Source organism: Adelges cooleyi, unplaced genomic scaffold, assembly GCF_023614345.1.
Source record: "Adelges cooleyi isolate 19-005CV unplaced genomic scaffold, UGA_ACOO_1.1 ACOO_flye_CR_arks_rails_tigmint_CR_PRNA_651, whole genome shotgun sequence".
NCBI classification, from domain to species: domain Eukaryota; kingdom Metazoa; phylum Arthropoda; class Insecta; order Hemiptera; family Adelgidae; genus Adelges; species Adelges cooleyi.
In genome coordinates, this window is record NW_026096352.1 from 1,164,308 (window position 1) to 1,187,710 (window position 23,403).

General features: G+C 29.2%; 3 protein-coding genes across 4 annotated transcripts; 2 read left to right on the forward strand and 1 right to left on the reverse strand.

The window, feature by feature from the left end:
• Positions 1 to 124: 124 nt before the first annotated feature.
• LOC126844715 (uncharacterized) lies at positions 125 to 7,512 on the reverse strand. Its single transcript, XM_050583095.1, has 11 exons — positions 7,108 to 7,512; positions 6,609 to 7,026; positions 6,369 to 6,539; positions 5,710 to 5,963; positions 5,176 to 5,379; positions 4,353 to 4,481; positions 3,959 to 4,267; positions 3,789 to 3,897; positions 3,550 to 3,694; positions 2,637 to 2,868; positions 125 to 394 (listed from the first exon to the last, which is right to left on the reverse strand). The coding sequence occupies exons 2-11, from the start codon at positions 6,832 to 6,834 to the stop codon at positions 125 to 127; spliced, it is 2,049 nt and encodes a 682-aa protein (XP_050439052.1). The 5' UTR covers positions 6,835 to 7,026; positions 7,108 to 7,512.
• Positions 7,513 to 9,863: 2,351 nt separating this feature from the next.
• LOC126844251 (uncharacterized) lies at positions 9,864 to 15,398 on the forward strand. 2 transcript variants are annotated; one of them, XM_050582286.1, is made up of 12 exons: positions 9,864 to 10,180; positions 10,282 to 10,880; positions 11,277 to 11,364; positions 11,554 to 11,657; positions 11,857 to 11,992; positions 13,036 to 13,197; positions 13,526 to 13,588; positions 14,327 to 14,521; positions 14,596 to 14,625; positions 14,718 to 14,783; positions 14,928 to 15,040; positions 15,116 to 15,398. In XM_050582286.1, exons 2-12 carry the CDS (start codon positions 10,467 to 10,469, stop codon positions 15,236 to 15,238), a joined length of 1,494 nt encoding a protein of 497 aa, XP_050438243.1. In that variant the 5' UTR covers positions 9,864 to 10,180; positions 10,282 to 10,466; the 3' UTR covers positions 15,239 to 15,398. The 2 variants fall into 2 exon arrangements, 1 of the variants encoding a protein (XP_050438243.1); XR_007686557.1 differs by lacking the exons at positions 14,596 to 14,625; positions 15,116 to 15,398 and having other exon boundaries at positions 14,677 to 14,783; positions 14,928 to 14,985.
• Positions 15,399 to 16,377: 979 nt separating this feature from the next.
• LOC126844406 (U3 small nucleolar RNA-associated protein 15 homolog) lies at positions 16,378 to 22,084 on the forward strand. The gene is made up of 9 exons (XM_050582583.1): positions 16,378 to 16,619; positions 17,395 to 17,487; positions 17,555 to 17,739; positions 19,151 to 19,277; positions 19,674 to 19,854; positions 19,994 to 20,211; positions 20,573 to 20,868; positions 21,589 to 21,722; positions 21,854 to 22,084. The coding sequence occupies exons 1-9, from the start codon at positions 16,530 to 16,532 to the stop codon at positions 22,027 to 22,029; spliced, it is 1,500 nt and encodes a 499-aa protein (XP_050438540.1). The 5' UTR covers positions 16,378 to 16,529; the 3' UTR covers positions 22,030 to 22,084.
• Positions 22,085 to 23,403: the final 1,319 nt, after the last annotated feature.

Consider the following 23,403-nt stretch of genomic DNA (forward strand, 5'->3'; position numbering starts at 1 on the left):
ATAATAAGTTGCCATGGTTTGTTACTTTTCGATATTATCTCTGTTACTTACTTTTCTATATTTTTTTGTTTGACGACATTAATTTGGCAAATTAATTTTACAAATATATACACCTAACTCGAAATCAACTATTTACTTTCAACAGACACTTCGGCTTCTGCGATGACTGTGGCTGCAACTGCTTTACAGTGTCCGATTGAATGACAGTGCCGCAACTCGTGAACGGTTTAGCGGGTTGTTCCACGCTTGCGGCACCTGTCGTGGCAGGTCTATCATGGATGAAGTAATCGTCAACCGGAAATTTAGGCGTATGGGCTAGACGACGTTTCCGGTTGACGGAAGTGGACGTCTTCGACATGCCGGCGTCCGTAACACCGTGGGATCTCGGCAGTATCTAACAATAAGAGTATATGATTCAGGATACCTATGTAATTATTATTTTTACTATGAGGTGTATATGCTTAAGGGTAACGGAGAGTGCTATTTATGAATGGGCGAAGGATAAGAAATAATTGACAAATATTGATTTAGTAGCCATTTTTAATATGCCGAATAATTTTAATGGAAAAATATATATTTTGTGCCAGACCACCGAGGACTCAATTAGCTTACTACGTTGAAAAAAAAATTGAATATATATGTTAAGTTATCTAAAGACAAAAACATAACTAAACGTAATAGGTATAAGACTAAACTCACCGATGGTAATTTTGAGTTGAGCGATGATCGTTTCAATGGAACGATGCCTGCAAATTTACCCATTTTTAATTATTTAAGCATACTGAGATAAACATAAGATATAATATATAATATACTACATATGTTGTATTTTTTGTAATTCGAAGACATTGTTCTTTGCAGATAACTACAAAAAAGTCAGCGAATGTTTTAAACTAATTTAATAAATACAGATGGATACAAAAATAATATGCAGCAGCGAATCACGATGATAAGTCAAAAATATAAGAAATAACCGTATGTGTAAGTGTACAATAAACTTTTATGAACAGATTAAACGACAGTTGTTTACAAAAAATAGACACGTGTATTGATATATTTATATATATTATAAATACTTACTTTAATGAGACCATTTATTAAAAACTAGTAATATAGGTATGAATAGTATACGATTATTGAAAGTTCATATTATACTTTCTAAACGTTTATATTATATTATTCAGAGAAGGATAGTAAAATCAAGACAACATTTGTTTTGTTATATGTATATCACGGTAAGGCATAAGCTCAAATAGGGAGCATTATAATTTACTCTAGCTTCTGTGAAAATGTGAAATCTTAAGAAAACGCAAGACATAAGTAGTTTAAAACACACAGTTTTATAGCCGGATGAAGAAGACTTAAAAGTATTTAAAGTTGGTACTTTTGCTTACTTATTATATAAAAAATCTTGATCAATATGATAAAAAAAAAAAATGTATTTATAGTTTAAAATAAAATCTGTGTCTTTATTATGTCAACATAAAATAAGGTCACTTGTTATTTATGAATTATTGCAATTTTACTGCAACTAAATTTACTTTTATTTTGTCATGTAGTAATCATGTCCAGACTGTAATTTGTTCGTCTTGTCAGATCCGCACCGATTGCATATATCATACTATTAGTTTGTAAATAATATTAAAAGTTTTTATTTTAGTTACAACACTCTGTAGATGAATATCAATATCTTATCTAACGGTAGAAAGGGGTGTATTATATTATCACATTCGGTAGGATATTTAAAACAACGACCAGAAAGTTGGAAGACTTATCATCTTATCAAAATTTATCATCGGGCCACACGAAGACGGTACAAATAATAATATACACATATCATAATTCATATTAGAGTATAACAATATTTAATTAATTCCAATTTAATTATACATTGGACACAGTTTTAAAAAGTATAGAAACGCGTTTTTTGCTGCATAAAGAACTTTTTCTAAAATTGGAATGTTTTGACCCTCGTGGGTTCAAAGATATAAGCAAAAACGGTGTCCCATCAAATGCACCTACTGCAATATACCTATCAACTATTAACTTCTGTAGATGAAGGTGAACTTAAAGAAGAACTTGTATCTATTGCCACATCTTGGCCATTAATATGTAAAACAGATTTGCACAATGCTTTTAAAGATGAGATTAAGGAATAAGGTCCACATCCTCACAGGAAAATTTAGAATGTTTATTTTTAATAACGCGATATTTTAAATCAAGTCGACGGGAATCACACACTTGATAAGATGTGTTCTACAAGCCAAGAACTAAATCGATTACTTAAATCAATTTTACAACATTTTTTCGTTAAATATCAAAAGAGATGTCCTTAACTTCTTCTTCATGTAATATATTATTAAAAAGATATTTAAAAAAATATATATACTATTTTGTAATTATAAAAACATACTTGTAATTTTATTAAAAGGTTCGAGTTTACATTCTTTTTATTTATTTTTAGTACAGAAAAGCTAAACCAGTTAAGATTTTTAACCGGTAATTTAAAAACAGAGCAGCCAGTACGAGCCTGATCGGGTAATTTGGGTTTAAAGGTCTAGTTCAGAACAAAAAAAAATGTTTTGTTTTTAAATAATAGTGTACACGTTTTATTTTAATATTTTAACAATAATTACTATAAAAATGAACATTGTCACAACCGCAATAAGTCTGCCAAGGAGTATAAACGTTTTTAAACCAGATGGCATGCTATTATTTGGTTTGTAAAAATTAACTACACCATAAGCGCAAATAATCTTCTTCGGTGAAGTGGATGTACACATATAAAACTGGTCGTCTTGAAGAGTACCATTTGGTACAATTAATAATTGAGACGTATAACTACTTGTCGTCAAAACATAATTAGACCTGAAAGTTATTACTTATTTATTAATACTTTTTCAATCAAATGACTAAAGCGATTAGAATTCTAAGAATGTCACTATGTCATTGATCGGTGTTAATTATTTTTTATTTTTTTTCAAAATATGTACATTATGTTATTGCTTTTTACAAATACTGTCATTATATTATACCAAAATATCATGTAAAACGTGTTTTTTATTGATTTACATACATAAATTACACTATTAGTATTTATTCAGAAAATACAACAGTAATAATTATATAGTTATTGTAGTAAATGTATTATTATTTTTATAGTGGCTTTTATGTTTAAAATATGATGGGATTAATTAAATGGCTAATTAAATAGAAGAAGTCTGAGAAAGTTAAAAAAAATATTGAGGCAGAAGAACAAAACAATTCGTTAACTCTCTATTATTTGGTTTTTTACTATACACTATTTTAATTTTAAACAATTTTTTAATCATAAGTATAGTAACGTTTTTTGCCTAACATAATAATTAGAGATCTATAATTTTAGCCCCTCCCAAAAATATAACTAATTAATGAATATAATATTTTGGATGCAAGCCTCTCGTGCTACAAATAGGATTAGTTAGACCAAAAAAAAATAATTCCATGGAAGTTATCTAGATTCGTGGGGTTTAGTCTGCTCTACAAAATGCCCCTTCAACATATACTTACTCGCAAGGGCTTATTTTTTGTACATCGAGATTTTTAATACTGATCCACGTAATATCAACATTTTCATGTTCGAGTTGATTATTAACAATGCAATTCAATTTAGTTACGTCTTCCACGTTAGTTCTTATCTCATCATATTTAATATCTTCAAAAAATATATATTTATGTTATTATAATTTGTAGCTATTATAATACAAATAATGAAAGCAAATGTTTAGTCAGACTGAACAAGTACCTACCCGATAAATCATAAGATAACATATTGTATTCTCTAGCGGAATTTACGATAAAATCGTTAATATTCAAAATTTCTTTGTCCACTTTCAAAAATTCAAGAACTCCTCGAAGCTAGAATAGTTCCATTTAAATATTCTTAATACAATTATGCACTTTAGAATTCACTACTTACGTCTCGACTTCCAGTATAAAAATATTCATGACATATATCATTTGGAATGTCGCCGGGTGTTTCTATCGTTTGTGTTTCTCCGTTAACGTTAAAGTACCAAACGTTCATTTTTTGTCCGAGTTCCAAATGAATCCAAGAAGAATCGATTTCCTCGTACTTGATCAACGTCTCGTAGGAATAGTCTTCCACCGAAACTTTGAGTTTGAAATAATTGTTTACAACCGATACACATATATAATCTGCAGACGAGCTGTTCATGGTGATTACATCGCCATAAACCATACGCTGAAATCTTAAATAGAGCTCCAGCTAAAAGAAAATACAAGTGTTTAGGTAAAACCGAGAATCAGACTGAGACCACAAGTTTTGCTTAAGTCTTATTTCTAAAACTAACTTTCCACGCGTTTAAAACTCGGGGACAAGGTATTTTGATGGTTTGTGATAAATCAACGTAAGAAATCTCTTCTATTGGTTCAAAAACAGTGTTCCAAGCCGCATAAGGTAAGATCATATTATCTGTAAACTACATTTAAGTGTAATTAAATCAACTATACAAGAAAATACTCATTCTATAATATTGTAAGTAGCCCATGCAAAACAAAACTTTTTTTTAGAAATATTGTTTCCATTTTTATATTTATATAGATAATTAAATATTTTTTATGAGTATTGTAAATTGTAAATTATTAGCAGTCGTTATCAATTATGACGTTATTAGAAAATCCATCTTTCCTTTGAAAGAAAGACATTGGATTCTAAGCTAAGAGACAGATTATCAGTTGATCATAAGAAGATGTCCATGATTCAATGTGTTTCCTCCAAGGGAATGATAAATTTACTTTTTTTAGATTCTTTTCAATTGCTTTTTTTTAAATTTATACCACTATCGATACTATTGTCTAGATGACACGACCCAGCTATAAGGCATATTCATGTTAAAAAGGTGTTATAGATAAGAGAGAGGCCGGATATGACCGGTTCTAAATCCGGTCCACACTGTTTATAACTTTGTAGACGAATAACTATTTCGATAATTTATTATCGATTATTCAAGATGTTCCAAACTGATCTACGGAATATTTATTATTGTATTTAAATTTTCAATTGTTCATCTTTGAACATTTTAAAAATATTTGAATATATTTTGATATGTTTGTACTTGAAAAGTATTATCTGTTATTTAAGAAAAGGCGTAGACAGTTAAACTTAAAACTCACTTCATTGTTTATTGTTATTGCGTATGGTACAAAATTAACGTAAAGCTTCTCTATGTAACCTTCAAATCCTTCTCCGACGTTCATCACTTGATTTAAATTAACCGACGTAGAAATACATTTTAAATTTGACGAAATTTGTATTGTATTTGCGTGTAGTGTTATTTGTGTTTTTGTAATCATAAAGTACACTTCGTTCCAACCGATCTACATGATTTTAAAACAACTAAATTAAGTTAACGTTAAATTATTTAATATATTCGTATGAGTAGATTAGTAAGTATAAAAAAATTGTAAACATAAAGTAACTATTGTCTAAAATATGGCCATGCACATTATAGGATAAAAAGCAGTATTTTAATAAATCATTATTTTGTTTTTAATTCAATCCCCTCTTTTAATTTTTTAGCGTTAAACTGGCCTTGCTTGTTGTTATTGGCATAAGGTTACCTATGGATTATGCTTTTCTTCGGAAAAATGCAGCAAAATTCACTTAACATAAATATTGATTTCGATATTAAACTTAATAGTCCTAACATTCATTCTTGACGTAGTGCTCAGTGATGTATTGCAACCGTTTAAAACTGCACTCAACGATAATTTGTAATCTACTAATTTCAGTTCTACATTATCACACTTATCGCAGTTGTCGTGGAATCTGCGTATTATTGTACCAAAACCATCAAGTGGATAAAACCGCACAAATACATGAAGTAAAGAAGTTTCTGGGCCTGTAGATGAGTATTTTAGAAGAGCTTCTTTGTCAAACGTTGTTACCATAAGTGACGGCCCTGTAAATTCATTATTTTGTTTTCATTGGAATGATTTGCACGTATAAAAAGAAAAAAGAGAAATAGAAAGGTGAAACAAGTAAGACAAATTACAACAGAACGCTTTAGAGGCTAAAGTACAGCCAAAATAGTTTTTTTATTTAACTGGCCGACTTCATTTGTATGATATAAGGACAGGAAGACAATACAATAATTAAAAAAAAACTGTACGTGAGATACGTTAATAGACTGTACCAAAACCGTATAAAATATTATTATGAGATATTATAAAAGCTGTATTTTATTAGTTTGAAAAATAGGTATATAGATGTACATTCATCGTGTTTCATCGGTAATTTTTCAATCGCTGTTTACCACTCAGGCCAGGTAGTTTAATACTTTAGTTGAATATTTAAATTTTTTTACCTTTACACGGTGTCAAATAACAACTGGCTATTTCCATGGGATTTCCAACACAATCGATGCCGTCTCCATTGGGTTCTGGTCGAGTACAGCTTCTCGTTCTGTACCTAGTACCTTTACCGCATTCTACAGAACAGTGACTCCACCTTTGCCACTCGGACCATCCTCCGTTAACTGTACACATTTCACAGATTACAGCGTCTTATTTATTATATTGGCCAACTGTCGCCAATCGTTTTTTACCATCTGGCTTGTAGCATTTATCAATTTCCGTATGCGGTCCAAAGCACGACGACCCATTATTGGTACTGGCTAGTCGACAAAACCTTTTCCGAATCACAATACCGTTGCCCTGGCCAACGTTACATTGCGACCACTCAGACCACTTACACCAAAGTCCGTCTAACGTAGGTAATCGGTGTGCAATTTTGACAAGATCTAACAATGCACCTATTAGCGTTGTATTCATAAAATATAATACCAGTTTTCTTTTGACATTTATTTCCAAAACAATTTTTGTATTCCACGAAACTCCCGGTACAGTTGAGAGACACTCTGGAATTTGTCGGGTTGTCACAGAATCGTAGGCGATACTGAACTCCAGGACCGCAAGAAGCGGTACACTTTGACCACAAACTCCAACCACTCCAACCTCCCTTAACTGATCGAATACCACAATAATTATAGACTGTTTGTTTAACAGGTATCGCGTCAACAAAAATGATTAAACAACTCTCCTTACCGGGACAACCTAAGTTGTGTTTTACACACAGAAGAGCGTTCCAAAACCGATCCTAAATTTATTAGATAGGTATGTAAAGTTTTGTTGAAGTCTCGACGTTCATAATAATGTACTTGCTGTATCGTTTTTAAGCGTTTCCTCCAACAATTCGTATTCACAATAGCCCGTGATGCAATTATCCAACACCGTGCGGTGTCTACTATTTTCCACAGCAGTCTCCAAGTAATTGAACTCCTGTAACTTGAACACATTGCCTTTGACCAATTCAGAGTAATTACTTAGTGTGCACGCGTTTAAATTGCAAGTTTTCCACTCGTATTCAAACCCGCCGTAAGTAACGTTTTCATTTAAAGCATGATTACAATGTCGAGTTGTAATACCCACTTCACCACATCCACCTTTACAGTTCGACCATCTAGAACGATAATTTCACCAAAATAATTACAATACACTGCACCTACTATATACATTGTATCGATAGAACTCTAAATTACTCGTCCCATATAGTGCATTGCATTAATTGTTGTTTATTCCCATCATTGGTTTGAAATATACCGCCTAAAACACATACAATACCTACTATTACTTGCTGTTAGGTAATACTTTTACGTTTGTTAATAATAATTATTGTAACTCATATTTTCGTATTAACACGAACCGAATTTTACTCACATACAATAACAAAAATTGCCAAGCACCAATAGTAAAATATCAGTAATATAAACGGGACAGCCACCATCTTACACTATTTAGTAGGTATCTATATTAATTATGGAGGCACTCTTCAATCATTAAAGTCAGTATGGATTCAGTAATAATCTGTTGAATTTAGCTTTCATTCCTCTAAAACACGATATTGATACATGTATTAAACAGTAAAATATTTTTTAAATAAATAATGCTAATAACCATATATGTAGTTCTATCATAGTTATAATAATTCAATACAAATGGAAAAAACTTTTTAACTATTTATTTAAATGTATATCATTTAGATAATATAAGCAGAAATATTTATAAGTTTATAAGGCTTGCACTCAATTAAAGATTTTAAAGTTAGGGGTTTCGAGTTACGTTAGGTTAGTTTATAAAAATATAAGAATGTAAGATTATAAGGATATGCAATTAGTAGGGGAGAGAATCTTCAATTATTAGATTCTGTATGATTTGTTTTAAGTATTTGGTATCTAAATTAATTTTATTGTAAGATATCCATAGTTACGAAAATACCTAAATATATGACAAAATATCAAATATTTGTGAGATAAATGTAGTATATAGAAGCAATGACGATGAAACGGATATAAATATAATGTAATCTGCATACAATTATTTTTACCTGTGTAATGAGCATCTATAACTCAAATTAAACGATAAACTATTGAATATTCCATTGACTTTTTTACCAAGTTGTTTCAAGAATCACCATATCTTTACTGTTTGTGTGAACAATTAGAATATAAAAAAGTAAAATGTCATTTTAGAAGCAAAATATAAATTTTAGGTATCAAACAGTTTATTTCGAATAACACGGCTAAGAATAGCATTTTATTAATTTAATTTTGTTTTGATAATGATAATAACTATAATTATAATTTAACATTTAGCTGTTACAATTTCATTAAAAAATATTGAAACTAAAAATCTAACTTAACTTTTTTTTTATCATTAAATATTATAAACTGGTACTAGATATTAATTAATTAAATTGTTTTATCGATATGGTTATACATGTAACCATAACGATAACATGAAGTAGTTTTAAACTTATACAAATTGTTGATTTCCCAGAAGGTTTTCCTAATTGAAAGGGTTAGTGGTTAAAGGTATTAACTGACATATTTTGATAAATAATTTTTAGTTTGAACAGTTGTAAAAATAGTTTGCATGAATGGAAGGGTTTTATAGGATATAACTACACAATTTAACAAAATATTATAACAGTTGAATGTGTGCTGAGCTTAAAAATTAATAAAGTTCCAAGGATTTAAATATATATTGGTTAAAATGTTGCCTCCTGAACAGTTTTAAAATTAAATATTAACACCTTTATCCACTCACCCCTTCAGTTATTAGCTACTGGGCAACAACTTTTATGGCAATTTTTTATATTAAAACAAAAACTATACCTACCTTTTTGGTATAATTAAATGTATTAATGTAATTCAGTACTACATTGCAAAAAAAGTTACATACGATTTTAAATAATGAACATACAAAATTAAAAGTTGGTATAATACTGCTTTACTGCAATACTGGTGTCTTTTTGGTTGGTAACAAATTTAATACACTGCACAGTGACAAATCAAAAAAGGAAAACAAATGTAAGGTTGTAATGTTCGTTGCTGCGGTCTCTATAGAATTTTATTTGAAATATTAAGTTGTTTACAGTTAAATGCCGAAAAATGTTTCCATTTCAACTAATACGCAATTTGTTTACACTTAAAGAGTTAAACAACAAAAAAAAAACAGATCAAAAATCTATTCCTACAAAACCCAGCCAAGAGGACATATTTTTACTCGTGTCTTTTTACAGAATTAAAGTCGGCCCATCAGTAGTATATTGTGCAGTAGAAATTGTGTGTGTGGAGTTTTGTCCGAAAAGGCCAAAATATACATACCGCTTTGCCTCGGGCGCAGCCGGAAGTAAAGCGTTTTAGTTTCTGCGCCGGTATATTTTCTTTTTGGGACGACGGCTCAGACGCTACTGACCGAGACACACGCCGACTATTGATTTTTTGAAACAAGGCCACGGCCGCCATGACGGAATTGTGCGATATTATCATTTGTAATTCGCAACTGAACCGAGTGACAACTGGCAAAAGTGTTTTAGATTTCGCGCACTACATGTTATTACTTTTACTATGAATTCGCCTGTTTAGCGTTTACGCTTGAATTTTTCCTAAAATAATCGTTAATAAAAATATATATAGAAGCTTACAATCATTATAAACTCTGAAATTCGCAATCGACACCCGATGTACTGACCGAACAACATTTCGCCGATTCGTCAACCGTCTTTAATAAAAAAATATATAATCCAATTGACTGGCTTAATGATAAGTATCAGCGAGTAAGTCAATTATTATAATTATTCGATCTATTATTAATTAAATGTACTTTAAACTGTTTATTTACAAAATATGTTTATTACGTTACATTTTATTATTTCAGAACTCGACGCAAATACTTAACTACAAAATCATTACAAGAGCAGTTGTTTGAAGAACAAGCTACTTTAAAGAAGCAATTTCTCGTATCAGTCATTCAGTGAGGTCGTGTATTTATATTTTTACAGTATTATTTTATCTGAAATTGTACCTACTTCTTTATTTTTACTTTAACACTAATACACATCTATGTCGTCGTTTTACGTTAATTGTTACAAATGCAACATTGTGGTTGACGAACCTGATATTCCTATTAAGTGCGACGGCTGTAATTTATTAGTTCATAGTATGTGTTCGGGTCTAACCGCGAGTGAAATCAAATGTTTTTCTTTAAACAATCGTCGTTTGAAATACTTTTGTGATGCTTGCAATAACGGTTTACGCGATATTCCCGAATTAAAGCAGTTAATTAATCGCGTGTTAACTGGAGTTAATGAACTTAAAAATCAAGAAAACAAGAATGATGCACCACATAGTTCTGAAGAGGTCATAATTAACGAAGTCTGCCAGCCCAATATAATAGAGTCTAATTCAATAATCGACAACGTTCCAGAGTCCATTTTAGTTGACACGAATGAAATAATTTCACATGACTCTAATCTGGTGAGTATTAAACCATTGAAAATCATACGCTATGAAACACATTATAATTTTCTCTTGTCAAATTGTATCTTGAGTTTGGATCAATTCGGTATAAATAATAAGATTAGTAGAATCAAATAAAATTATATTTACTGGTCATTTTGTTTTTTTACTTTTTCTATGCATGTAAACATGAACATTTTCAGAATGTAGTCGATGAGTTTTTAATTTTTGCCCATAAAAAACTACATGAAATAAATTTGTATTAATGATCAATTTTGAAAAATGAAGGCATGCAAAAATAATTGTTCATGAAGTTACTGGTTTTTAATTGCGGTTTTAAATGTATCATGTTCTAATTCATATTTATTTAAACAAAAAAAAATGTATTTATTATACCTAATTGTTATTTTACAGAACACAATTCAAAATACTTCTCCAGTACACCATGGTAAAGAAATTCAATTGATAACAAAAAAAAATTTCAACTTTGAGAAACGACTAGGTAATACTAATTTAGTTAATGAATCTTCTATTACTGGCTGTTAAGCTAAAAAATATATTGAACTATAATAATCTTATTTTTTTAGTTGAAAAATGCTATCCAACTTTTCTTTTAAGCTTTTGTATAATACCTATGTAACTATAAATATCATCAGGGTTTTATTAAATAATATTGTCTTTTGTCTTACAGCTTTTTGTCATGATAAGTCTGTATTTTCAAAGGCTAATGAAGAGAAAATAGAGACTTTTCACTATCCATCTTTAATAAATGATAGACCGAGTACTGACATCATGGTAATACATAATATTATAGTTATTATTTTATTTTATTTCTATCTGTTAATTACCAAATATTTTTACTACACCTTTTGAAATTAACACATTTTCTTCATGAAGCTATTGTTCCTTCTTTAAAAACTCAGACTAATTATTTACGATTTATGTTTCAATTAAAAAGTTACAATAGTCTAATACACCTATTTGTATTTTATAGAAACAGTGTCCTTCTCCTCCATTATATAGCAGTAAAGGAATGATGTTGATGTTGAAAATGGGCTGGAAGCCTGGGGACAAAATAGGCAAGCCACAATCTGGACCACTGGACCATTTACTACTGGATATCAATTTTGGTAATAATTGTTTTTGATTAGGGCTGAATGATAATCAAGAAAAAAAACCGGCATGTAATAAAGACAATTACATCATAATATCATTCATACTATATTATGTACCCATCGAAAAAGATTATTGAAATGCTAAATGCTTTTATTTTTGAGCTGGGGGTTATTCTCTAATTTGCGTCACGTCTCAAAATATATGAATATAAGAGATACATATGGAGATAAGGATAGGAAAGGGGACGGGAATGGAGATGGGGACGGACCGACACAGACATCAGTGAAACTTCTATAGTGTCATACACTACTTTTACTAGAAGAGAGAGAGGAAGGGGCAGGGAAAATCTTGGTTGGGGAGAAGAATATAGGAGGATATGAAATGGAGGGAAGGAGAATAGATCATAAATCATCCATAGATCATCTATTGTATTGTAATATAAAAATCATGTTAAATAATGCCGAAGTGACGTAAGGCTAAAAACATATCAATGATTCAATGTTTTTCCGTGAAGCGAAGAAATGATCTAGTTACATTTCAGTGAATAATTAATAAACGAAACTTATTGTTACCTACATTAAAGGTACCTAATATAACTAATTTACAATATAATGGATACTATTTCGATTCTTGGATTTTTAGTCTAGATAGTATATGAATTGCTGTTAAATAATATTTTTGGCATTGGCTGCGTTTATTTAAAATGTTTGTAAACATAATATATATGTATTAGGGTTGTCCTTATACTGGATTTTTTGTAAAATTCCACGTTGGACATCTATCAATCGGCTCCGAATATTGAAATTTCCTTATTTTTCAGATTTTTATTGCATTCTCTCAGTCTTATATATTTTCCTATTAATTACTAAAAACTTAATGTGCAAACAAGTAGACTATAAGGGAATTAGGGAACTATTTTTTGAACATTTGGAGTCGAATGACGGCCGTCTAATGCCGTGTTTTATTTAAGAAACACCCTTACATGTGTGTGTGTGTATTCCTATCAAGGAAACCACTAACAATTTAATATCCCTTATCTAAAATATTTGTCTTACAGGTAACATTCAAATACTCTCATCGCCAATATCTGATGAAGAGTTAGGACAGCACATGTATTCTACTATAGCAAACTGTGATGAACGACTAGGACAAAATCAATCAGGTTTTATAGAATCAGCCTATATTGGACCTATATCCGAAGTGAAATTCAATAAAAAAGGTTATACTAACCATAGTCAAAATAAATCTTTATTATTAAAATTGCTTCATGTTCTGTATAATATACAATATATATATATATATATATATATTGTGCATTTATGTTAATGGTTAGAACTGATAAGTACTGATGAAAAAAGAGAAAAAATAAAAGATATTTAAAAATATGCTTAATTCATATTATTACATTTTTTTAGAAAGCTTACTTCATAATATTATGAAACTTTCTGGTAAACAAATTAAATTAATTATTACATTAAAAAAAGGCGCATAAAAGCACACTAAAAAAAAAGTTATTTAATGTTGTTATATTGTATGTTTATGATTAGACTTCGTAAGTGCTGAAACAAAAGAAAACATCGATCACTTGTCAAACAAACCGGAAATAAGAGGTATTTACTTTCAGTTAGTGATATTAAGAAAGGTTACTGAATGCTAAGTGAAATATTTTGGTATTTAAATAGAACTCCTTGCTACATTTACAGTAACGCTCTTCATTTGAAGTAAATTAGTTACTTTTTGGATATTCTAGGTTCTATATTAATTCTGCTCATTTATACTTGAATGTTTCTTGACGCATTTACTTTCTGAAACAGGTTGTTTGACTGTCGTTGGAAGGAGGGAAGACAGCTAACAGCTAATAGTATTAATAAATAATAAATAGAATAATGCATGGTTTTATACATATAATACTAGCAATGTGTGAGATGCTGTAGTATAAACGCTAAAGTTTGTGATTGCAGTATTAGTAGTATCAAATTTAATTCCCGCAATACCTCAAGACAAACGTCTACCATCTATCAAAAAAAAATAAAAGGTTGAAAAAAAACAAAGGTAAAAGAACTTATGTTTGTAATATATTATTTCTTATGTAAAATTATTAAACAATTTATAACCAATAAATTTTTTACCTATACAATAATGCATAGTTTTCTTTATACTATACTATTTAGCAATGTGTGTGATGCAGTAGTATAAAACGTTGAACTTAGTGATAACAGTATTAGTAGTACCTACTAAATATAATTCCCACGATCTCAAATTTTGCCTATTTACCCAAAAATCACATTCATGGAAAATTGGAACATATATATTTATAGTACCCCTTCTCTAAAACATTTTTCTTACAGGTAACCATGAAATACCCTCATCATCAAAAGCTGATGAAGAGTTAAGAAAGCTTAAGTGTCCTACTGCAGTACACTGTAATAAAGGAATGCAATTAATGTTAAAAATGGGTTGGTCACCAGGGGAACGACTAGGCAAAAACCACAACGGATTACTCGAACCTACTTCAGCATTCAAAGTGAAATTGGATAAAATAGGTTAAGCTTAATATAGTCATAATATTTCTTTATGTTTAAAAGTGCTTAATATATGTATTAATGTTAACGTTTAGGACTGATAAGTGCTGATGAAAAAATAAAAGGTATTCATGACATATTACATATAATACTTAAAGTATCATTTTTTTTTACAGAAAAAATATTAAATGTACTTATTCTATATGCTTATGATTAGGACCCATTGGTGCTAATGCAAAAAAAACAAACAAACATCACTTTCCAATGATACCGGAAATAAAAGGTATTTCTATTCTTAATATTATTTTATATTAAGAATATTTACTACTTGAATGCTTAGTAGAACTTATTTAAAGCAAACTTGATTGCTGTTTTATACCTTTTTCTCTTGCGCTAAATGTTCATATATATAAGTATTATGTTCTAGAACCAAAACCATTAGCTGTGCTTGTGTCATTTTGTTTGCAATCTCGTTGGGATCATCCAAAGTTCTTGGAGTTAGATAAGACTGGACCTCCAAAAAATCTAATTTTAATGGCTGTAAGTAAAATAATTAAAACATTTTCACTTTTTGTATTTGAACTGTAATTATGATTTTTTAAATGTTTATTTTAGGTTTCTGTGAATAAAGTTTGGTATTGTTCTTGGAAATTTCAGAAAACAAGAGAATTAGCCAAAGAGGATGCAGCTAAACAGTGTTTGATCGAACTTGGTGTACCAATTTTTAGAAATTACTAACTTGAATTTTCTGATTCAGTTGGTAATTCATTAAATATCTTAATCTTCAATTTTTATCATAGAATTTTAAATAATTTATTAAATGTGAATTATTATTCTACCAGTTGTATAAAATTATTATTATGTCTAATAAAACGGCGTTAAAATGTTCCTTTTTAAACGATAGTAACTGTCAATTTGAACAGCACTTCCGTTATCTAAATAATATTTTAAACATCATTAACACAATCTTAAAAAATAATGTAACTACATTATTACTATTAGTATAGGTAGGTACTATAATTTAGAAAGTATAAAATAAATAATTGTATAAATTTGTGTTTTATACAGAGATTGGAAACGTTACCCATTAGCGCCTAGCGTTGCCATATGGCAACATCCAATTTTTTCTAATTTTTAAGTACACAATTTTCTTTCTTTTTTTTAATTCCATCAATTATTTAAAAAAAAACTCCGGCGTTAATGGGTTAAGCCAACATGTACAATACTATTTACGACAAAAATTAATTATTGTAATAGCTAAACAAATGTTGATATTAATGATTAATAATGAGCATCTTAGCAAAATATTCTAATAGCTTAATTGGGCTTAAACTTGTAAAGAAAAGTAAAAACATTTTTGAACGATATAAGCGTTTTGTTTCCATAAAATGTGTTAGAATTTTTTTTTAGTTCAAACCCGGTTAAACTATTATAGAATATCCTTATTCCTATTGTGATTTATTTATAATAACATTTGTTTCATTTTTATTTCCCCTTATGATTTCATAATAAGCCTTTTTCTTTTAAATCCATCACAGGGCATATCAAAAACATTCTGCGAAGGTTGTTTGATGTTTTTGAGATAGAAAACTGCGATTTGGGTGCAGTACCACGTGAGGTATAACCTATTTTTGTCTAATCTGTGCTTAAATCACAAATTAAATGAAATCGAAAATGTTTTATTTAATCTGTGCTTTAAATTCAAATCGTTACCACAATGTCGGATGTAGGAAGCATAGTAGGGTTGTCACTTGTCAGTTGTGAGCTAATAATCGTTTTTTCCTCCAAGAAAATATGCCAAGAAATATTATTACTGATAAAAAAAAGAAGGATTGTAAATAAGCTAAGGCAGCGTTTCTATATCGTGATACAGTGAACGTGTCCTTGGACGATAGCTAACCTGTATAGTTTAAAAAACCATGTGCAAATTGTGGATTAGTGATAACCGAGAATGTTAGTAAACCGAATACTCATTTGATAGATCGATGTTTCAAACTTAAAAGTAATACCTAATATAATAATTGACGAAATGTCGTCGTTTAAAAAATCGTTTGTACAACCATTTGCTGAAACATGTGAACCTTACAAGGTAGAAAATTCATACTGGAAAAAATTGACTGTGAGTTGTAATATTTTGTTTGAAAACTTATTTACTTTACCAGCCACCCTTATAAAAAAAAAGAGTTGTTGTTTTACGATAATTTGAAATCCAAAATCAGAAATTTGTTGCTAGGTCTGAAATCTATTGCTACATAAACTTGGGCAATGCATATTATTATGTTTCAAATTTAAACACATTTTATAATTAAATTAAAATATATTTTTTAGTTCAATATTCGATCTGAATAATGTGCTAAGAACCAATCTGTACGTTTTATAGGGTTCCATGTTAATAATTTTACAATGATTAAGTACGATAGCAAATGTTTATGAAGTGATGTTATTATTCTTCAAATAGGTTTCGATTTGTTCATTGTCTAGTATTCTGCAAAAAAAACCTAAAACTTAAAAGTAATCAATAGCATGTTATTTGGACCGAAACCTTTAGTTAGTTCTAAAATGAGAACTATAATGTATAACTTAATAAGAACGTAAGAATTCATAAATGGTTATTAAGTAAATCAACCCAGAAAGAGTAAAATTTGTTGCAAACTTGTGTCATTGCGTTGTCTTGTGCACGGTATACTTCCTTACTTGTGCAATGCTAATTACTATATACAGTTAACTATTAAGTTTTGAGCCAGTTGATTCTCCGGATTTGTATTACAAATTGAAAGTAATGTATAAAAACAAATATATTTAGCACTAAAAAATTTCAAAATGGGGGGTACCCAGTAAGGTAAATTTATTCCTGCTTGGTAAATAAATTTGTTGAGAACTTGTTTTTTTTTTAGAGTCCAGTTTTGATCAAAGAATTTGGTCCAATTGATTATGTTCACTTTTCAAAAAAGCTACCCTACCATTTCGCTGTATCCTGTTCAGCTAGAGTAAGTTCAAATTAATATTTATTAAGTTACAAAAATATATTTTGTTTAAATAATATTTTATTTTTAGGTTCAAGTCTATAATCCAGTTACTAAAGTTGTTACAAAAAATCTAAATAAGTTTAAAGAAGCAGCATACGGTGCAACATTTCGCGCAGATGGACAGTTACTATGTGCTGGTGGTGAAGAATCAATTGTACGCTTGTTCGAAGTCAATACTAAATCTATGCTGAGGCAGTTTAAAGGACATAAAGCGTTAGTTATTTCTATCCGAGTATTCATAATTTATTTTTTTATGCACTATAGTCTATATGTTATACAACATACAGATAAGCTAATTTATTGATAACAATTTCAACGGCTAATATACATTTAAGAGGGGTAATAGCAGATAGATTTCTTTTTTTTAATAACTTAACTATTATAAATTCTGATTTGAATACAAAAACAAAACAAAGTTAGGTACACGAGCGACAATTGATAAATATTTATTTTAAAACAGTTATATCAAAAGATATTGGAATTTAATAAAAAGTTGTATAAGAAAAGCAGTTCTACCTGTATGTATATTATAGAGTGGTCCTTACTTTTTTGTTATAGAAAATTAAAGACGACCTCTCCTCCCAAAAAAGCTTCAAATTGTGAAAAAATATTTCTCTAAATTTTTGTATTTAATCATTCTCCGTTTGTCTACTTATTTTAAAGAGAAACTCTTTACCTAAGACTTAGTCTTCGGCAACAAAAAATTACTTTCAAGCTGCACCTTTTGTTATTCCCAAGTTAAACGATGTTGTATTTTAGTAGATTGCAGCTTTGATAGAAGTATTATACCTCAATGTTTGAGAACTTTGTACACCACAACTACTTGGGTCACTCCTTTACTATCTACTAGCTTAAATATACCCAGAAGTCTCTCAGTTCCACAATTTGTTACTACAACTGGTAATTTGTCAACCATTTCTTGTTGATGCATATCATAATAAATTTAACTATCTCAATAAAAACAAGAGTGTTTAATTCCATTACTTCAAAATTTGTATTAATTTCTCGGGTCTTGATTTCTCAATTTTTTTCTATATTTTCAATTGACGAGCTATTGAGTGTCAAAGTTCAGAGTAATTAACATTCAGACTTTCTGCTAAAGCACTGACGATCATGTCTGTCACGTTGCACTTATCAAGAGCAGCAACGACTTTGTAGTTTTCAAAAATATTAATTGTTCCCCGAAATTTTTTCTAAGTTGATAAACTGGTTATCATAATTGTATTGCTTAACCGAAACATTGGAATAGGTGCCAAAACTACCACAACTAAGAAAATCCTACATCATAAATCGTCAGAATGATTCAAAAACTTTTCTTCTTTTTTTGACATTAGACTTTTTTCCTCTAATTTTTTGTAAGTCACAATTTACAATTGTACATCCAAATTTTTTTTAATTAGTTAGCATAGTTGAAATCCCTTCTAGAATGTATTATGTGAAACATTGAGTAGCTTTTGCCACTTAATACATTTCTGAGACTTTTAATTAAAAGTTTATAATTGGGGGAAAAAGGTAACGGGACCGTTACAAAGTTATGAAGACATTTTATAACTAAAAAATTACATTTTTAAGGATGGATTGTGTTATAAAATAATAATGCTTTTGTTTAATTTTGTTAATTTAGAGCGGTCCACCGTACATTTTTTACATATGATGGTGTTCACATTGCAAGCTTCTCAGATGATAAAACTGTATCATTATGGGATATTGCCAGTCAACAAATAAGTGGACATTATGAAGGATATCATAATGTAATAATAATATTTATTATAAAAAAAATAATCTTTATAGTAACTTATGAATTATAATAAACTAACCTCATTGTTATTTTAAGATGGAATATGGATATGTTTTTGGGCTGGATACACAATCAAAATTTGTATTTAATGACATTATTCAGTGGCTGAGTCTAGTGTGTTGAGCACAACTGGTTCAATCTCCAGCCATTAGTCTAAACTTTTTGCATTCTTTTTCGAAGTTATTCTCGAATTATAAACTTAAATGATCTCTTATCATTACTGACAACATTAAATGTGTATTGCGAGTCATTAATTACATGAGGCGCTAGATCAAGGAAATAACAAAAAACATATCCATGGTTCAATGTTCTTCTGTGTAGCGGAGAAATTAGCAGTTTTTTTTTCCAGGATTATATCCGGGCTGGATGTGTTTCTCCAGTTTCTTCAAATATTGTTGTGTCTGGTGGTTATGATAAAAAAATCAACATGTTTGATTCGAGAACGAAGTCTGTAACTTTTTCAGTAAATCACGGGGCACCTATTGAAAGTCTAATGTTCTTACCTTCTGGCAGTTTACTTGTTTCTGCAGGTAATGTACTTGATTTAAAGACCATTGTATTCATATTAATATTGTGTCCATAAAAAAAATAACAAATTCTTAAATAATAATTCTAACGTTTCGCTACTTGTTATTTAGTACTTAAATGTATTATAATTGTGTTATTAAGGTGGAACTGAAGTTTGTATATGGGATGTTTTGGCTGGTAAACTATTAGCAAAACTTACACAAAACCACAAGACTATCACTGCATTATGCTTAGCCAAAAAAGGATCAGCTATTGTGACTGCGTCATTAGACAAACACGTCAAAATATATGATGTATCTTCATTCCAGCTATCACACGACATCACATACCCCAGTGCAGTACTCAGTATAGATATAAGTGTAAGTTTAATGCAAACTCCATAAAATATCTTTGTATTGTTGTACATTATCTATACCTAACACCATTCAATTAAATTATTGATATTAGCGAATATTAAAACTTAAGTGTATGTTCATTAGTGCAATAAGGAGTCTTTATTTCTTGTCCATTCATATTAGACGGTCATTTATTCAAAATTTTTCTTCTTAAATATTATTCATCAGTAATTAACCATTCTATTTTATCAGTAGTGTTTATGTTTCTACTTAGTAATAAAAATAAAATAAATTGTTTAGTTTATACGTTAGACTAGTTTTATTGAACCACTTTTTTCTTCTTCTATTTGAAACTTAAACATATTTTGTTTTATTTTTATTTTAGAGTGATGATAGAACTATTGTAGCAGGTACAGTTGATGGCATAGTCAATATTACTAAACGTAAGCCATCATCAAAACGCAATGCAGAAAATAATAAACGACAAGCTCGATCTGAAGTTATTGTTCGCTCTGATGGAATTGACTCTAGTGTGCCTTTAATGCAGGCAGATCAAATAGTCAAATACGATAGTGCTCTAAGGAAATTTAACTACAGTCAAGCCCTTGATATAGTTTTATCTCATACTATTGCCTTTAAAAAACCTCATGTCACTGCTTATGTCTTTGATGAGCTGTGCAGGTCAGTTTTATAGTTTATTAATCAATAATTTATAGTTATAAAACACTATTTTAACTTATTGTATACATTTATTTATGCATAGTCAGAAATAAAAAAAAAATATTTGCATATAATGTTTTAGTTTCACTATGTTTAATATAAAATATATAATCACATATGTGAATATATATTTTCTTTAGATATTTATGTACATTAACATGTTAATAAATTCATCAAACATGGTTTGGTATATTAGAATCTGTTAATTTTAGTACTCCATAATTATGTAAGACAGATTATTTGAAATCTAAATGTCTTTAGACCACTAATCAATCATTTTGTACCGCCAAACTAGATGTACGCAAGTCATTACTTACAGAATTTAGTTAAAAAATCTGGTTTTATAATTTACTTGGGTTTTAAGAGCGTAAGTCTTACCCTATGTATGATAAATTTTTCAATTAATATGCTCTACGAAAAGTTAGCATAATGTGTCTAACGTTAATCTGGTTGCGAGGTAATAAATGAATTTATTTTTTTTTAAATAAATTTAAATATTTAATTTTATACTATTCACAAAATATATTTGAATAAATAACTTTTCGATTTATTTGAGTCTCGGAAGTCTAACTAAAATATTAATAATGTATTGTGGGAAATACTTTATAACGAACCATTAATAATACAAATTCCTATAAATAAATTGACTTAAATTTGAACATTTTGCTTTTTTTTTTTCAGGAGAAACGGATTAGTTCAAGCCGTTTCTGGTAGAAATCAAAAACAATTAGCCATTTTACTAAATTATTTAGTTAGATATATCGGTGTCAGAAAGTTATCGAAAACATTAACACATGTTGCTTCAACAATAATTGGTAAATATACATATATTTATGTACACATATTATTTTAATTAACTAAAATAAGTACTTGTAGTACTTAATAATAACTAACTAAGTAATATATAAAATTATTGAAACTTAAATACTTTTGTTTTTGTGTTTAGATTGTTATTGGGATTCATTCGATAATTGTACACTTGAAGTACGGGCATTGTTGATTAAACTTCAAACTGTTGTTGAAAATGAAATTTTATTAACAAAACAATTCCTGACAATTGATAGTTTAGTTAAAATGTTAGTTATAAGTTCTGAAATATTACCTGATGGTACTTCTGTGTAACAAGTATTTTTCATATTAAATATTTTGCTATACTGCAGTATTTTTTTTTACAAAATTATTTTGAACTTGCTTTAATTTTTTTTCGGTTGATCGTAAAACTGGAAAATTGTAATATTTTCTATTCGAATTTAATGAACCAATAATTATTGGTCATTAATTAATCATCACAGACGAATAATGTGATTGAAATACATAAATCGCTCATAATAAAAATCTTTATTTTTTATTTTCATTTACTTATTTTAAAATATATCGACGGCTAACCGGCAATTGGCCGTATCAGCCATAAAAACAATTTTTTAGAAGAGCTAAAAACCCAGTTTTCTAATTTAATACTATTTTTAATAGTTAACTTAAGCTAATACAGTAAGACGTTAGATGACACTAAAGCAAATTACTGATGTTAAGCTACATGATGATAATGATATACTTGTATATCATATATTAATCTAAATTCATAAAAAACAAAATGTATTTATTAAAGAAATACAAGCAAATTTTCTTAAACATAATAGAAATAGGAAACCGAGTGTTTTTTAAAGACAGGATTCTGATCCAGAAAAAATATCTCAATAAATAGTTGAAATCTTCATTTCTCCCAAGTCTATCAATGGGTTAGATATATGGCTAAATATGATATTATTTTAGACAAAATTAACAAAGTTCAACAAAAAAATAAAAAAGTGCGATGAACCATTGATAAACATTGATCGATTGAGAGGAATGAATACTTCATCTATTTATTAATATATTTTTTTATGAATCCGAATCCGGTCTTGGATTTTGGGCAAGCCATCATAGGTTCTCACTGGGGCATTTTTAGCACAATTTTACTGGGTGTCCACTTTTTATAAATCCTTCAATTTTTTATTTTACGAGAAATACTTATCTTTTATCAGAACTTTTTAACTTAACTTTAAACCTGTAACTTTTTTCTAGACTATAGTTATTTGGATAGAGGACACCCAGTGAGTCAATTATTTCTATACTGGGCGTCCAACTAATGTCCACTGGGTGACCATTTGGACACAAAAATCAAGCTTAAAACATGTCCTGGTTCTCACGTTCAAAGGATCCTAGCCACCCATACAGTATTATTCTTCAAAAATGCCTTATGCCGGTCAAAACATCGAATGACTATAAAATATCAATACACTTTAGTCTTTACAGTGAATTTACACGTCTTAGGACTAAGATCACAATATAACAGTTAACACCTCAAAACCCGGCGGGGTTTTGTCCGTTTATCGTGTTATCAGTTTATAGATAATATTATCAATAAACCTTGGTCAGAACGCACCTTTTTTTACGTTATCACTTATCAAGCATAGCTATCAAATAATATCAATTCGCTTCGCTAGCAATCAACGAAAA